Source organism: Cyrtonyx montezumae, unplaced genomic scaffold (assembly GCF_038088225.1).
Source record: "Cyrtonyx montezumae isolate F1298 unplaced genomic scaffold, pur_monq_1.0 scaffold_3, whole genome shotgun sequence".
NCBI lineage: Eukaryota > Metazoa > Chordata > Aves > Galliformes > Odontophoridae > Cyrtonyx > Cyrtonyx montezumae.
In genome coordinates this window covers 32,789,417-32,806,916 of record NW_027072034.1, presented here as the reverse complement: position 1 = coordinate 32,806,916, position 17,500 = coordinate 32,789,417, and the positions used below count along the sequence as shown (strand labels likewise).

At 44.7% G+C, this 17,500-nt stretch overlaps 1 protein-coding gene across 1 annotated transcript in view; it reads left to right on the top strand.

Annotated features, from left to right (window-relative positions):
• Positions 1-3,551: 3,551 nt before the first annotated feature.
• The window catches only part of SLC9A2 (solute carrier family 9 member A2), a 31,357-nt gene continuing 17,408 nt past the window's right edge, over positions 3,552-17,500 (top strand). Inside the window, exons 1-3 of the mRNA XM_065741117.1 lie at positions 3,552-3,822; positions 9,049-9,512; positions 14,266-14,516. Of these exons, the coding sequence (XP_065597189.1) occupies positions 3,552-3,822; positions 9,049-9,512; positions 14,266-14,516 (986 nt within the window). The remainder of the gene's footprint in view (positions 3,823-9,048; positions 9,513-14,265; positions 14,517-17,500) is intronic.

Genomic DNA, 17,500 nt, shown 5'->3' with positions numbered 1-17,500 from the left:
CTTGTACTGTATTTCATGAGAAAATAGAGAAAATCTTTGTCTGTTTTACAGAAGTGGCTACAAAGGATGAAATTCATTCCTTTCTTATGAAGAGGGAAAACAGACATCCAAGGTCAGGCTAGATGTGGCTCTAAGCAGGCTGATCAAGCTGTAGGTGTCCCTGTTCACCACAGGGGAGTTGGACTCCTTTAAGAGTCCCTTCCAAATCAAATAATTCTATGAATTTTGTGATTTTTTTCCCTTTGATATCAAAGAAAGGTCAGAAAACAATGAAGAGCTGAAAGAGTTGGGGCTGTTCAGCCTGGAGCAGAGAAGGCTCCAGGGGGACCTCAGAGCAGCCTGTCAGTGTCTAAAGGTGGGCTGTAAGAAAAAAAGGGACTGACACTTTATCTATCAGGGTCTGTGGTGACAGAACGTGGGAAAATGTTTTTAAATTAAAAGAGATTTTGATTGGACATAAAGAAGAATTTTTTACACTGAGGTTGGTGAGGCACTGGAACAGGTTGCCCAGAGAGGTGGTGGATGCCTTGCCCCTGGAGACAAAGTCAGGTTGGACAGGGCTTTGAGTGACATGATTGAGCAAATCTTTGTGGTAGTGGTGAGTCCAACGAGCACACTGCTGGTACCAGAGCTGTTCCTTGCTCTAGTTTTGAAAGCAGTAATCAATAGATGGATTAAAAGGTAAATAAAGTATATTATGTGGGTTACTATCTCGATGTATAAAACTCTGTCACGTGAAGCACTGTTAGCACTGTCTCTGATAGAACAGGCAATGCAGAGTAGAACAAGGGATGAAAGTACACACGGGTGCAGATGGCAGGGCACAGAGGGGGCAATGAGGCATCAGTGGGTGTATGGTGGGAAGGGCCCTTGTGGCTCAGCTGCAATCAGGCGTGCTTCTGTTTGTGCTGTCCCTGAAACAGTGCAGAGCGACCCAGCACCGAATTGTTCTGAGGCAGCAGCAGATGCATTGAGCTGTCAGGGGCAGAGCCATGACGAGGCGCCGTGGTGCCGGGGACACACCAGCACATCTCCTCAGCTGGGGGCACCCCTCCCTCTCTGATGGGCTGTTTTGTGCCTTGGGAATATTCTTCTCCATATGCGATGTCCCCAGGAGCAGTCCCCAACATCTCCAGGACCTGCACAGGGCTGGTGGAGATGGAAAGCAGCATGAGCTGCAAACACTGACCCTCAGCACCTCATACTGTGCTTGTCTACTCAGCACCTATGTCAACAAGCTTGGAAGCCAAATATTCCCTGCTATATCATATGTCATGCAGCAGGGGTAATTCCCATCTCAGTGCTAAATAAACTCATTCATACAATCTACCTATAAAATAAATAATTTATTTTGGCATAACACTAAGTGGTGTCAGCTCTAGTAACTGCTTGCCGCATGCATTCTCTTCACTTACACTGTCTTTCAATGTCTGTGTCAATATTCTTACTGTTTCCATTTTTATCACTGCAATGCAAATCACCGTTGTCAGGATTAATTATGCTTTTCCCTCATTTTCTTTTTTTTTTTTCTCATTTACTGGCTTCTCATTTTTCACACCAAAGAAAAGAAAAAGGGAAGGAGAGGAGAGGAGAGGAGAGGAGAGGAGAGGAGAGGAGAGGAGAGGAGAGGAGAGGAGAGGAGAGGAGAGGAGAGGAGAGGAGAGGAGAGGAGAGGAGAGGAGAGGAGAGGAGAGGAGAGGAGAGGAGAGGAGAGGAGAGGAGAGGAGAGGAGAGGAGAGGAGAGGAGAGGAGAGGAGAGGAGAGGAGAGGAGAGGAGAGGAGAGGAGAGGAGAGGAGAGGAGAGGAGAGGAGAGGAGAGGAGAGGAGAGGAGAGGAGAGGAGAGGAGAGGAGGCTAGATGATGTGTATGCTGGTTAGAAATTTAAATGCATTCTTCTGAAGGATGCGTATATCAAATAAAACAGAATCCTTCATTGGTGTCATGCTTTGAAATTTGCCATTAGAACCCCAGGCTTAGTGCCCTTTCAGGTTCTGGGCTAAATAAATTGCAGCCACAGACATTCAGCTTGTTGAGTCAGAGCTTTAGCTTTAACTCATAGATAGAGTCACAGCATCATTAAGGCTGGAAAAGACCTCTGAGGTCTTTGGTCCAACCATCAGCCCACCCTCACCATGCCCACTGACCACGTCACTCAGTGTAACATCCATACAGTTCCTAAAAACCTCCAGGGACAGTGACTCCACCAACTCCCTGAGCAGCCTGTGCCAGTGGTTTGGGTTTGTTTGAGCTCAAGGAAGATACACTTTGCCATAAAGTCATGCACAATGGTCATGCACCAATAAAGATTTTATTAGTTTGAACTTTGGAATACCACATAAGTGCTGATGTTGTGTGTGAATTCATTGTTTCAGGAAATACAAGAGGCCAATGCTCAGTGTATTGTGAGGGAATCCCATGTTGAAAGACATGACCAATTTCCAGTGCCTTCAGCACCAGCTGCATTTTTCCAGTGACATGTTCAGTAGCAGCAACACATACAAACACACATATATGTGTGTAGATTGCACCAAAAGTAGTAACTTTTATTTATTGGTGTGGTAACTACAATAAAAAGCACAATAAAACTATTTGATAGAGCAAATTCTCAGCTACAACACACTTTTTCAACACAGTCACCACCATTAGCTGTATGTTTTTACCGAACAAAAGCATGCATGCAGCACTCATAAAAACTGGCACTGGTGGAGTGCCCCACTGTCACTGTCACTGCTGCTGAAAAGCACCGCCTGCATCACTGTGCTCACACACACTGTTTGGTCACTATTAATGTTCAGTAATTGTTGATGAATGTCAGTGAGTGCCATTTTTGGAGGAAATTCAGTCACACACCTTTTGCTTCATCCACACTTCCATGTCAGGCACCGTTGTGTCAGACTGCCGCTTTGCTGCTGCCTGTCACATGGCAACAACACGTCATGGAATATTGGTGGGAAGGTTCAACTTCCAACACCATCCACCTCTGATGTCATGGGCCAACATCGTAACACAGGAGGCATTAGTTCTGGAGCAGCTCTCGTAATAACACATATATATGTATACATATGTGTGTTGTCACATTTTGGCACTGTATGGGCAACGTATGTAACAGTTAATACTTACAAGTATTATTTAGACATCGTGTATTTTGCACTGTATAGCATACACATAGATACATACACAGGTACACGTCCATCGATGTCATGTAGCGCCCTAACTCCCGCAAGCCGCATAATACGCGCACACACACACACACACACACACACGCAGAGCTCCTCTCGAGTAACTCACACTTAGCACCTCGCTCCGGCGCCCAGCCCCAGCACCATCGCTCCGTCCGACAGCGGCAGGGCGGCGGCCGGGGGCAGCGGGGGCGGCCCCGGGGCTCGCGGGGCGCCGGGCGGGGGCTCGCCCAGTCACCGGCGGGAGGCGGAGCCGGCGGGGCCGCGGCGGCGGCAGGTGCCCGCGGCGGCGGCGGCGGGATGTTGGCGGCGGCCGGCTGGGGGCCGTAGAGCGGCGGCGGGGCCGGGCAGCGGTGCGGCGGCGGGGGCGCCATGGGCGGCGGTGGCGGCCCCCCGCGCCGCGGCGCTCCGCGGCGGCTGCTGGCGGTGCTGGCGGTGCTGGCGGCCGCGGCGGCGGAGGCGCGGGGCACCGCGGGGAGCCAGGCACCCGGCGCGGCGGAGATGGGCACCGGTACCCCGCCGAGCCCCAGCGGCACCGCCTTCGAGGAGACGCGGCTGCACGTCTTCACCCTGGACTACCCCCACGTGCAGATCCCCTTCGAGATCACCCTCTGGATCCTGCTCGCTTCCCTCGCTAAGATCGGTGAGCGCGGCCCACGGGGACCGCCGCGGGAGCCCGGCGCGGGGAGCGAAGCACCGGGCGGGGGGAGCGGGGCGGGGCTCCCGGGGACGGCGATGCCCCTTCGCGGTGTCGTGCCCCTGGACGGGCTCGTTCGGAGGGTTCGGGGTGGGAAGGTACAGGTGAGCGGCGGTTACCTGCAGCCCCCTAAAGGCTGGTTACGATTGGAAAGCCGAGAGTTCAGCCGGGCACGGCAGGTTTGTTCCTTGATGGCTCTGCTGCCATCGGAGCGCTGTTTTCTTCCTCTGAAAAGAACGCCGGCTATAATGACAGCTCCGTAACAGAACAACAGATCGATGGAGAGCAAATATTTATGAGGAAGCCTCCTCGTTGTACTTTCCCACCATTCACTCGTGTCCCGAGAAAGATAGAGAGTGCGGCACTGAATGAGTGACAAAGGCCACTTATTCCCTCATGTGGAAATTATTTGTATTACATAGTTGCACTGTTTTGTGCGGTTTACATTCGGTGTGTTTGATGAGCAGTCTGTACCCCAGACGGAAATAAACCAGTGTAGTAGAGTCATCTGAAGATGTCAGGTGAAGGCATACTACAGAACTGTTCTAGAGTCAGTGAAACTATATATGAGGGGCTGTCTCAACTAGAAGATAATGGCAGAAAAAGAGCTGTGGAAACAAAATAAAAAGCTCTGTGCATCCTTTGTTTAAATGGGAAGTATCACTCTGAGGCACAGATTTGGGTGGTCCTGTGTAGAGCTAGGAGTTGGACTCGATGGTCCTAGCTGGTCCCTTCCAACTCAGGTTATCCTATAGTTCTGTGATTTCAATCAAAGCTGTGATCATACTTTGATGGAACGGCTTGATAAAACTTCGATGTAGCTTTTTTTGACATTTAAATAGGGTCACATTATTTACACATTACATGTGGTAATTGAGTTTCTGCAAAAATGAATGTTGGAGCTCACCCCCAGCCACAGTCAGTATTGAGCTGGTGCCTGATCCTTCCCCCCGCTTTCTTGCTGTAACTTCATTGCTTTCTGCAGAAATACTTTTAACCATTCAGGTTGCACATCTTAATGCATTAAAGGTCTGTGCTTAGCCTTGAGGATGGATGTAGGTGTTTGCGCTACAGTGTGATGCACTGAGATAAATCAAGAACTGTCATAGCCAGATCATAAGGGGTTTGGGAAAGAACTCAGTGCAGCAGATTTACTCTAGCTTCTGAGCCTAGATAAAGCAAGAACTGTTGAATCAGTTTCAGTTTGCATCATTAACGATTGTAGGGGATCTATCTATAACATGTCAGCACGTACATACACAGGAACAGATAGATTCTGCAGGACTGCATGTGTTCTGTCATGGTATTTTGCTAGTGCACAGGCATCTAAGAAGTAAGAAAATTAGAGTTGCCTACTTATGCTTCCCAAGCTGACTGCAGTGCAATGAGTAAACTAGGAGTGTACATGAGGAGAGATGCCTATAACTGTCAAATCCTTTCAGCTACATCAAACGAAGGTTTATGTGGCCAATGTAGGGCACTGTCCCTGCTGTTAGCAGCATGCTCTAAGCAACCAGGGCCAGGTCCAAGGTGTGGCCACACCAGCTCCACCACGCCTACCTTCAGGGCCCTGGCTGTGGGGCTGGAATTAGGAACATCCAGTTCTGGCTCCCAGACTCCTGCTGCACTTCTTATCCAGTGACTGCATCGTGCGCACCTGCCCAGCGCGGGATCTCATCACTCCCAATCCTAGGTCTTTAGGATAGAGTGGTTTGCCTCAGTTCAAAGGGGTGGAGAGGACTGTTGAGCCCCTTCTTCGAGGCAGCTCTCCAGGACACTCCTCTCCCCACATTTCTTGCAGGCAGCGCAGGCATCCTGCCCATGTCATGCCACCTTGAGGCACGTGCACTGCCCAGGAAACTTGGGTTCTTAATCTGGCATCGTGCATTCCTTTCTGGGGCTGGGCATGGGGTGCTTACTTAGGGCACTGCTGAGCAGCAAGACTTTATGAACAGAGCCCTGAGTACTGCTTAGCTGCAGGGAGCGCAGAAGATACAGTCACATTGAATAACAGCTCTCACCATGTCCTTATGATCCCAAAGAACTGTATCCCAACACCTGCTGACTGTCTTTTTGAGCAGGCATGTTTTTGCAGAAGCACAGTTTGATTGAAGCAACATTTGAAAATATGCTCACTGTTACAGGGGATGTAGGCTTCTCAGATCCCCTGACTGTAGACTAGGATTAGCAAGAGAAAAAAGGACAGCATGAGGAAGGAAAACTCAAAGTTGTCAGAGAGAACCTGTGTGTTTTGGTGAGGTACATTTCCACATAGAAATTAGGAACTTAGTGTTTGTCTTTCAACAGAGAGCAAGAGCAACTTTTGAAATCTAAGAAATTGCCTTGAGCATAATTGCTAATTTCTGGCTACCTCTAGTTACTTATCTTATGTGGTGATAGCATACATGAGGTATGTCACTTAAGATGCTGATGAGCTCACCGGTGCATTAGGTGGAATCCAGTGCACCCCAAACATGCTGTAATCTCTAGGCAGTGAGACTGGTCTGCTTACTGCCCCATCTTGCTGAACTCCTATGCCCCTAAACTTAGAAAATGTCTAACTCACCCAGATTGACATTACTCATATGCTTAATCGCAAGCACAATTAGAAGTGCTGCCTCTGGGAACTGACCTGATGCCCCATCTCTGGAGGTGCTCAAGGCCAGGTTGGATGGAGCCCTGGGCAGCCTGAGCTGTGGGGGGCAGCCCTGCCCACATCAGGGGTTGATGTTGGGTGCACTTTGAGGTCCCTTCCAACCCAAACCATTCTATAACATCTTTCCAGCTCTTTCTGGAATAAAAGGTTCTCCTGCATAAAACTGTTCAGCACCTGAACCCTGAGATTTGGACCACTTACACATTATCGAAAGTACATGTCTCAATGGCACTGTCCGCATCAGAAAGCATTGGACTTCACCCAAGAATAGAAAACCAGGATTCTAAGGTCCTTTCAGATTGAAGTATATTGAACTTGCACATTAGGCAATGCCCAGTGGCCTGAGGGTAAACATCTTCCATGATTCTACTGCATAGTCAGGAGTCCAAGAACAAGGTCAGAAGAGGAAAAAGTAGCTATGGTCTTGGGTTCAGCCAAAGGTCATTCATGTGTTGCATAGTGGGAGCCTTTCAAGAATGAGGTAGAGTACCAATTGCTCTGAGAAGGTATGAGCTTTCCGAAGAGTGACTTGTACAGGAAAAAAGAAGAAAAAGATTTTTACTATACATTCACAATAGGTGTTTCATTGCTTTTGCATTAGACCTGCTTGGATTTTTTTTTTGTTTTTTACTTTTGTCATTCAAAGCTGCATTTATATAAATACCCTTGTTTTCCATTTTCATTGAGAAAATGTTTTAAGATATTTTCCAAGGGCTTTTAAATCTTATAGCAAAAGCTATTTTCTCAGGAGAATCTACTTAATCACTCTGTCAGAAATCTTGGCATCCTGCCACTGTAGAAATGAAGACAGACCATAATATGTTCAAGTGGAAGTGTCTGAAAGGTGAAGAGACAAGTGTACAAGAGGCAATTCTTATCTTCTCAGGGTCATTACCTGCTCTGCTCATACAGCAAACAGGATCCTAGTGATTCCTGTTCCAAAGAATGATAGTGAATTTAGCAATCCTAGCACATCACAAAGCTGTGTTTCCAGATATTAAAGAGCACGCTGTTCATCCAGAAGAGAGAAAGAAAGGAGGCTTCAGCTGCTTATTCTTAAGAACAGCTTTAATAGTTACTGAATACATAAGTAAAATTCTGTAAATTAGAACAACTTCCCCCTTAGTCGTTTTTAACCACTTGGTTTCCATAATTATAAAGTCAGGCTTTCTTTTACCTGGAAAAAGTCAATATTGAAAGGAGAATTAGCAGAATACGTGCTACAAGGTACAGAAGCTTCAGGCTGGGAACCTGGATGTGAACTGTTCCAAGTTTGCAAAAGTTTAACTGTTTCGACTACAGGTGTGAATTTTACTGAAATAGTTTTACTGAAATAGACGCCCGTTATTACCACACCCAGCGTTTCTGTGCAGCTCTCATTTAAAATAATTTAAATGCTTTTTACTTAGGCGGGAATTGTAGGATCTTGTGGGTGTGGATAGTTTTCTATATAATTATATGGGCCAAATATAGATAAGGAGGAGCCTGGAAAAGATTGGTATCGCCATGACCTGGAATGTGACCTTTGTTCATAGGGTTGACCATTCCATTAGATTGGCCAAAGCAAGCTCCTTTCAAACATCTGCCATTCATTACTGAAAGTCACCCCTACAATAGTCAACTTCTGAAAGTAACTGCAGTCTTCAAATCACAACTATATGGCTTTGAGAATTTTAGTAGGCAGTGGAACACTCAACCATTATGTCTTCATTCAGAGCCTTTTTCTATTCTTTAATTTTCTTTATCACTCTGCACAGATTCTTGTGATAGACTCTTGGCACTACCATAATTCATATAATATGGAAGGATTAGTATAATAATACAAGCTGCAATTTATGGTCACTTAATGGAAAACATATATACATATATATTTGGCTGTGTAATTGATTTGGAGGTTCTGCTGAAGTTAAAAGAGTAATGTGGCTGCTGATGCTTCCTCATGGTCACTGAGGAAGTGCCTTGGGTGAGTGGGTGCAGATTATGTACTAGTGCTCCTGGTTTTGAGAATCTAAAAGAAGAACTCAAATGTACATGTTTGTTTCTTAAGTTCCTTTGTGAAGCTGTGTGTGGAGGAAGGAGTGATTATCCAGATTTTTTTTCTCTACCTAGGTGTTATTTGCCCTGCAGAAGTGTTTGGACTGTGTTTCTGTAGAATTCTAAGTTACAAGCAACCACAACAAGAACGAAACAACAACCGAAGAGCTTGAAAAAAAACAACAAAAAACAACAGCACAGATTCGCAAACAGAGCAACAGTTGCTCTAGCCAGCCTAGCATTAGCAGGAAAGTCTAGCTATTAAATTGCCTCTACATCAAATTAACTGAATTAACTATGCTAGCTGACAAGTTTACATTAACCTGTGATGGTGGTCCATTTCAGTACTGTCAGTGAAAATGAATCTGCCCTGCAGTTTCTATCTGTTTACTACAGAGGCTAAGATAACAGAATCTAGAGTAGTTGTTTGGATTCTTTGCAAATAACTATTTCATTTTCTTGTGTTTGAATTTCCTTTGAAGGCTTTCATCTTTATCACAAGTTGCCCTCAATAGTACCTGAAAGCTGTCTCCTTATTCTGGTTGGATTGCTTCTTGGTGGGATTATTTTTGGAGCAGAGGAGAAGTCCCCACCTGTAATGAACAGTGATGTGTTTTTCTTGTATCTTCTACCACCAATTGTACTCGATGCTGGATATTTCATGCCAACTCGTCTTTTCTTTGAGAACTTTGGTACCATATTCTGGTATGCCGTGGTGGGCACTCTATGGAATGCCATTGGCATTGGAATTTCACTTTATGGAATTTGCCAAATCAGTGCATTTGGTTTGACTGATATCACCTTGCTGCAGAATTTGCTCTTTGGCAGCCTCATTTCAGCTGTGGATCCTGTGGCAGTACTGGCTGTGTTTGAAAATATCCATGTCAATGAGCAGCTCTACATCCTGGTGTTTGGAGAGTCATTGCTGAATGATGCTATAACTGTGGTAAGTTACCTGATAAATGATTAGTTGATTAAAATGATAAATGACTGCTTGCATGCCACTGTGTTGTCTCTTTGAACTTGTGTGGTTATTGCAGTTTGCTAAAAGAGGAAAGTCAGTAAGTGCTAATGCATTTACGTAATTCTGTGAACTTTAGATTTAGGAACTACAGTAATCTAGCTACAGCAGAGCAACGGGTAATGGTAGCATATTTGCTCAAGTGATTTTACTACCTGACCTATTTAGTTTCTGTTTCTTTGAATTCTGTCACTTCCGTAATCTTAAACTGGAGGCTTTCCTCACCTGCAGAAGTGTCATTGGATGGGACAGGCAAAAGGGCCAATGTGGGGTGTTCTGTGTGTTCTCAGGGAGAATGGGCGAGTCATTGAGCTACATGGGCATGGGATCCAAGTGATGCCAGGTGTTCACATGTGCCTGTCTGGTTCGGATTCCACACAGCCCACCTATACATTCTCTTAGGCTACAGATGAGCCAGGACAGCCACCTGGAGGTAGCTGTTTCTAATCATTAACTAGCTGCACCAGGTTTGTGGTGCTGACTTGAGGACAGAAATCTGTAAATTCCACTAAAAACACTCCCAGTGCCCCTTGTTTGTACCTGATGACACCGTGTCTGGAACATGACTCCCATTTATCTGTACTCTACTTGAAATCCTACCCATGTTAACTATGTCATGGCATGCTTTCTGTTCTTATGAGCCATGGAAATCCATTTTTTCATATGACAGAAGGATCAGGAAGATTAATGAACTGCGTCCTCGCCGTCCCCATCTTTGTCACTGGCTCCTTAGCGACTGTCCCACTCCATGCAGAATTCTCCCTTGGTTTTCCTCCTTTTTGGGACTTTCCCTCACCTGCTTAACACCTGTGGATTTCAGTCTTTTAATCCAAGCCTTGGTACTGATTATTTCTTGTGTGCCCTGAGGAGGACTGTTCTAGACATATAGGCTTTGTGCTTTACCGAACTCTGTATCGCATTCCCTCGTATGGCCTTGCCTTAAAGCTTAGCTGTTCTCATCAGCTTACAGCTGCATCTGCCTGTTACTACAAAACTGGTACCTAAGACAGTTGGGGAAAACAGTGGGTGTAAATTCTGAGTTTCAAACGATTCAGCCGTGGCTGTGTCTGTCTCTATTCACTCTTAATGACCACTCGTTCAAGGGAATCCTTTACATATTAATTTTTTGAGGGGAAAAAAAGGTCTGCTTCAATGTTAATATGAAGCATTTTATTTTTTCATTTTTCCTTCCAAAATTGCTTTTCCAATGACAAAATCAATTGCCTTTCTACTGAAGCAGCAGTCAGTTAATCTAGCAAGTTTTGCTAACGAAACACTTCATCTTGTTGGTGGAAGTGTGTGTGCATGCCATTGCCCAATGGTGGATTGCTTCGAGGCACCCTTTTTTTCACAGGCACTGTCATGGCAGTGATTTGTGGATTTCCTGTAGGCATCATTACATCTTCAGGCACTTATCTCATGAAGTGCCTGCCAAGATGTTCCACCACAGGGAGAGGTACTCTCAGGGACCTGTAGGGCCAACCTAGCAGATGCACTGGCCATACTTGTATTCCTGGAAAGTGAAAGGGATTTAGAGTACGTTCGGTCCTACTTCCCAGCTATTGCTTAGAGGTGGTTCTTGGCAGGAGACCAAGTGGTTTCCACATGGTAAGCATTGGTCTGCTAATGGCTCCTTGTTATGATTTTGCACACCTGCAATCGTGCTTAAACTGAAAATGCAACTCAAGCCATCGCATGAGGCTGCTCTGGAGTGCCCTGGGTGGACCTTGCTCCCACGCCATGGCAATGCTGCTGGAGCAGTCCTATCTGCACATGCCTGCAATGGGATGCAGGATGGGGAAAAGGATTGCTGAAGTCAGGCTGGCCATCAGTGGGGACTGTGTGATTCCTGCCCACAGACACAGGCCACTGCAGTGTTAGAGCAGCCAGGGGCTGCACACATGGGCAGTGCTGCACAGCATGACTCCAGTAAACATTCTTCCTTTAAGCCCTTTTTCCTGCTAACCTGCTTGCATTGTTGGGTTGCTGCTAATAAAAGCTTTTCTAAGGAAAGCAGTGTCACCTGTTCTTTCCCTTTTCAGGAAACTTGCCGCCCCACCTTCATTTTAAGCTATTAAGTGTGGTGTGCATTCTTAGGGATCTCAGCTCTACTATGCTTCTCATATGGCTTTCATGCCTAACTATTTTCACAGTCTGGATGATCCCACTGGTGAAATTTTGAAGCTTGAATTTGGTTGAGGACAATATTTGCCAGTCATTTGTATTGCTTCCTGTTTGGGTTGGTGCCTTACCAACCACCTGGTTCAGTGACAGCTACCATGAGGATATTAGTTGGCAACATCACTGTTGAAGCTGAGTGTTAGCAGTTCAGATTCCAATTCTGGGCTGAAAATCACATAGAAGGAGCCGGTTACATTGCAGTAATATTATTCCTGTATTAAAAAACATTACAGCAGTGCTCCGCATTCTGCCTCTACAAAAAAAATTATGCTAGAGTGCTTTGAAGTAATTTCAGAATTAAAAACTAATAACTGAAAACTGATGAAAATAAGCAATTAGTGTCTAGGAACAGTGCATATACTCTGAGACACAATTAAAATGATTAACTGATAACTCCTTGGTGTAACCTTCGGTGAGTTCAGCTAAAGGGTGTTGAGTAAATCTTGAACTTGAAAAAAAACAGTTTGCATGCCAAGTGCATTGCAAAATGTGGCTGCTGTTGCTGTTGTTTAACTCACCTGAAAGCTTAATGAGAGCTGTAAATCTGAACTACCTGTGCATAAAAGGGAATGGAACCTGATTGTGATCTCATGTATGGTAGTTCAAATAAAGAACAATAAGGAGATTAAAATCATTTTCATGACATTCCATAGTCCTACCTACTGCTTCCAGCATGGCATGGTTTTCAACCATGAACACTGCGTTTCTTCTTTTAAATAAGTTGTGTCAGTAGACTCTAGATTTATAGAGGTGTCTATGTTGGAAACAGGCTCCGTTCTGTTGGCAGGTTGAGTACTCTGCAGCGGAGATGAGGTGATGCTATGGAAAGGCTGTTGCTTGAGTAGGTCAAAATTATATGCTTTACAAACAGATGTCAGTGACCTTTCTTCAGATACTTGCCAAACATGTATATAAATATGCATATACTTATACAGTTACGTTTTGAAATGTAAAACAAGGCTGTTTGACTCAAAGAAAATGATCATGTTACACAATCCATACGGAGGTAGGTCAGATTCTGTAGGTGTCGTTAGGTATAGTGCAACTCAGGGGAAATCGCAAGTGCCAAGAAGTGACTCAGGGAAATTTCTTTCCTTTCTTGAAACAAAACAGCAGTGCTTTTTCTTCAGCCTGTCAATCAGGGAGCCCTGTAAGTTTGTGGAATGAAGGGATCTTCATAAAATGAAAAACAAAGGCACACCTTGTCAGGAGGCTTAATTCTGGTATGCTTTTCTCCATGCAAATTCATAAGGTCTAGAAATCAAAACAGATTGAAAACCAGTGGAGCATATGACATTACTTACCTGTCATGCACAGGACATAATATCGAGGAATGAGGCAAAAAAAGCTGTGAGTCTGCCTCACAGCAGCAAGGTGAATGGGTTTGCCCAGGTGAAAAACGACACTTCTCCCAGGTGGACTCATCCTGAGGGCATCATGCTTATGAAGCAGTATGTGCTCCTGCTCTTCCCCTGCTTGTTGCTCTGTAATGGAAATCAGAAATTACTGGGTGACCCTCCTATGTTTGATTTAACCTTTTTTTTTTTTTCATGCTTGCGCTGGAATATGTGTTTGTTCTTTTTTCTTTTTCAGTTCTTTCCTTTCACTTAGCTCAGCAGACCTTTAATAGCCCGTCTTCACATTTGTCTTTAGTATACCTCCCGGTATTCAACTACCTACAATGCTGGCACAGTGCAAGTACTGATAAAAGATTGTTCTTTCAAATAGCATTTCTGATATAGAAGCCTGTTTGATTTGCTAAGTCCATAAAGAAAGCAGAGGTTTAACTCCTGTTAGCTGGTGTTTGTAATGAACATGGTGGCTAAGTCTGTGACCTGTTTCCACTTCTGGCTTAGGTGCGCTCTGTGCTAGAAATAGGACCAAACTTTGGCCTGTATACAGGGATCATGTAGCCATCGTGGTGTCACAAGGCTGGAAGCACACACGTAGCATTGGGCAATGCTTGAATTTTCAAAATAAATCTGCAACTGTGAAAACCATTTAAGATTTTTTGTTAAGAGTGATTGATTCCATTATTGTCTTTTTAGCAGTAACTACTGATTAGAGAAACTTGGACTTTATATTATTGGTTTTTTGTTGTTGTTGTTGTTGTTGTTTAGAAAGAAAAGGAAATCTGGCCAAGAAAATATAAAAATCCTATTGACCTCATTTATTTAGAAGGGCAGTTGTTAGAAGGTGGAAAATGAAACTGGGCAAATACACAGGTCTTCTATGGGAATTAAATCCAAATCTTTAGAAATTCTAAAGTTTGGAAAGTCCTTAAACTATGGGTTCCAAATAGTTAGTATATTAGAGAAAGCCTGCTTCATGGATGCCATGTTTCTTGTAATCTCTGGGGTGGCTGCAATCCAGTGTCTCACAAAAGTAGGTTCAAAAAAGAGAAATAAAAAGTCCAGCAATGAAGCAGAGAAACACAATGACACAAGGGGAAATTAAGAAGAATTCAGAAACATAATATGCTTTCTTTTTCTCATAGGTCCTGTACAATTTGTTCAAGTCTTTCTGCCAGATGCGCACAATTCAGGTTATTGACATATTCGCTGGGATTGCTAACTTCTTTATAGTGGGGATCGGTGGAGTATTGATTGGAATCCTTTTGGGATTTGTAGCAGCCTTTACCACCCGTTTCACCCATAAAATCCGAGTGATTGAGCCACTCTTTGTCTTCCTGTACAGTTACTTGTCATACATAACAGCTGAAATGTTTCATCTCTCGGGCATCATGGCGTAAGTACCCCAAACTTCAGTAATAATAGCACCAAAATAAGAATAGGAACTGCAGAGAGGACTGGATTTTGCAAACCCCGCCATATGGTCTCGTTTCTCTGTGTATGGCAGTGGAGCTGGCTTGAGGATTTGTGGCTTCTCCCGTTCTGCTCCCACCCCATTGTCTCAGCTTGCCACCACACCATCTGTGTCACTAAAACTGCCTGTGGCATCGCACCATAAACCATATCTTTGAAATGCTCCAAATTAGAAATAATCCCTAGTATTTTTGGTGGGGTTATTTTTACCCCAGATCAGTTGGGTGACCCGTGTCCTCACGAGACCCTGCCACTGGTCACACACAGTCACAGCCCAGGGGTGACACACAACGATGTGGGGGCAGCCGTGGCAGGCAGGGAGTGGCAGTGGTAGCTGCAAACCTCATGAGCTGGCTTTGCTGCTGATGCCAAGGTATTGTGAAACAGCATCTTCATGTAGTCATGTGAGCAGCCAGCAAATGCCATTCAATGGAGACAGTGTGTGTATCATCCAGTCAGACTCCCGCTGCATTACAAATACAGTAAGATTTGCAGAATCTAGTCCTACAGTGATAAAACCTTCAGTTTAGTAACTTGGTACATGTGCCTGTGTGTTACAGTGCTCTCTGAATACATTGTTGTGTACAAAATAATATTATTCTTCCCACTACTAACAGATAAAAATATTTTCCCTCTGTGGGCTTTCCCTCCTGGGCTTCAATAAAGAGACAGCACGGGCTGTCTCTTGATGCTGTTTGTACTCTAACGTCTTCAGCTTTAGAAAGAGCCCTTATGGCACTTGATATGTTTAAATGGTTTTCTTAGGTTCCACATAATATTTTTAAAAGGCTGACCTTCTTTAATGACTTTGTATTGTTCTAGTTGCAAATGTGAGTCATTTGGGCATAAGAAACATACCTTTTTTTGAAAGTCTGTATGTTACTACTGAGTGTCACTTAAACTTGACAGTTCTTCATTTGGTAATTATCCTCTAAGAAAGTGAGGATATGTTTGATATCGCAGTCCTGACAGTATGAGGTTTTATGGGTCTGGGAAACAGTTTACATGGAAACTTACATCTGATAAAAGAAGAAATATGCCATGAGACCAGAGGGGTCAGTACTTTAATGTAAGAGCTAAAGATTGCATGGGTTTTTTTCTCTGATATGAACCTAAATAAAGTAACATATGCATCCACTTTGACCGAGTTCATAAATGAGCCATCTCTTTCCCCACCTTCTATTCATAGCATTTGTGTGGTTTCTAGTTTCCTCCACTTCTTAAGTCACATGTTCTTGACATCCTATGATCAAATACTTAAAGGGCTTCAAAGCCAAAGATGTGTGGCTAAACTGTGCATGGAAGAAGCTGTATCAGAGAGCAGGAAAACACCAAACTGGGCATTCTGCATCCAGGATAAAATGGGAAGGGTGCAGTGGGAACCGGCACAGCGTTGCTTCGTGTGGCACCAGTGAGCTATTCATTTCTATTTGTAATGGCAACCTCCAGTATTTCTTTTTCTTCTTCTTTTTTTTTTTTTTTCATCCAACAGTACAACAGAAAATTAGTTATCTTTAAAATATCCTATTCATGTTTAGACTCTGCTGAGTGGACTTCAAAACAGCTGAGGGAGAAGTGACACTGGTGGGAAGGAGGAATGGCTCTCTGCAGAGGTGTAGAAACTTTGCTATCATGGGACACACAGCATAGTCCCTTCCCTGCAGTGCTGCTGAGCACCTGCAGCTCCTGTAAACCTCTCAGTGCCTTGGAGTAAAACTCCCACATCACCATGGAAGGAATTGGTATTGTTCAGTCTAAAGAAGTGGAGGCTCAGTGGAGACCTTATCACTCTCTACAGCTACCTGAAAGGAGGTTGTGGCAAGGTAGGGGTTGGCCTCTTCTGCCAGGTAACAGCAATAGGATGAGAGGGAATGGCCTCAAGTTGCACCAGGGGAGGTTCAGGTTGGATATTAGGAAAAATTACTTCCCAGAAAGAGCGGTGAGGCAGTGGCACAGGCTGCCCAGGGAACTGGTGCAGTCACTGTCCCTGGAGGTGTTCAAGAACCGTGTGGGTGTGGCCCTGAGGGACTTGGTCAGTGGGCATGGTGGGGATTGGCTGATCTTAATTGTCTTTTCTAACCTTAATGATTCTATGATTCTGTGCCCTATGTATGCTCTTTGCATTTAGTTAGGCTTTGCACTTGGAAGAGTGCTCTGCCCTGTGTTGGAGTGCAGCTTGTGCTGCGCTCTGCAGTGAGTACCCTGCTCCTGATCACTTCTGGCCTCAGAGTCAGCCTAGGCCAAATGACCTTGAGGTGCCCCTTGCAGACTGTCTTGTTCCAGGATTCTGTGGACATTTGTAGCTCAGCCTATAGGGAAGAAATGACCAGTTTCCCATCTTTCACCTGTACCCTACTGCTGAACTACAAATACCCTCTTCCTTCATACCCAGATTCTTAAAGATGCTCTGCAAGGCCTTGCACATACACGCTGTGCTGCACTACAGGCAGAAAACAAGAGTAGGAACATGCAGTGTTACGGCATATAGACGACACACGCATGGAGTGCCTCTTTTCTGTGGAAGCAGGAATTCACTGGTAAAGGAGCAGAGGCAAATGAGAGGTGCTCTCTTCTTCCTCTTCTGATAAGTCTGTGTACTCTGGGGACATATGATTCCTGAAGCATCCAAGTGTAGCCCATACACAGGGTTGCACAGCCAAAATATCTCTGGGGCTGACTCAGTCCTCGCCAGCTGCCGTGAGAAAGTGCTCTACAGCAGAGGAAGGAGGTCCTCCTGTAATTAGAGCCAGGCTGGAATCAGGATTGGGGTGTGAAAACTACAGATGTTAATCTGAACTTGGTCTGCCTGGTTCCCATTTCTAATTATAATGTCATACTCACTGCTTACTAATTTGTTATGAAGGCAGTGGAGCGGCAGAACTACTAATATGTTTCTTTTTTTTATTT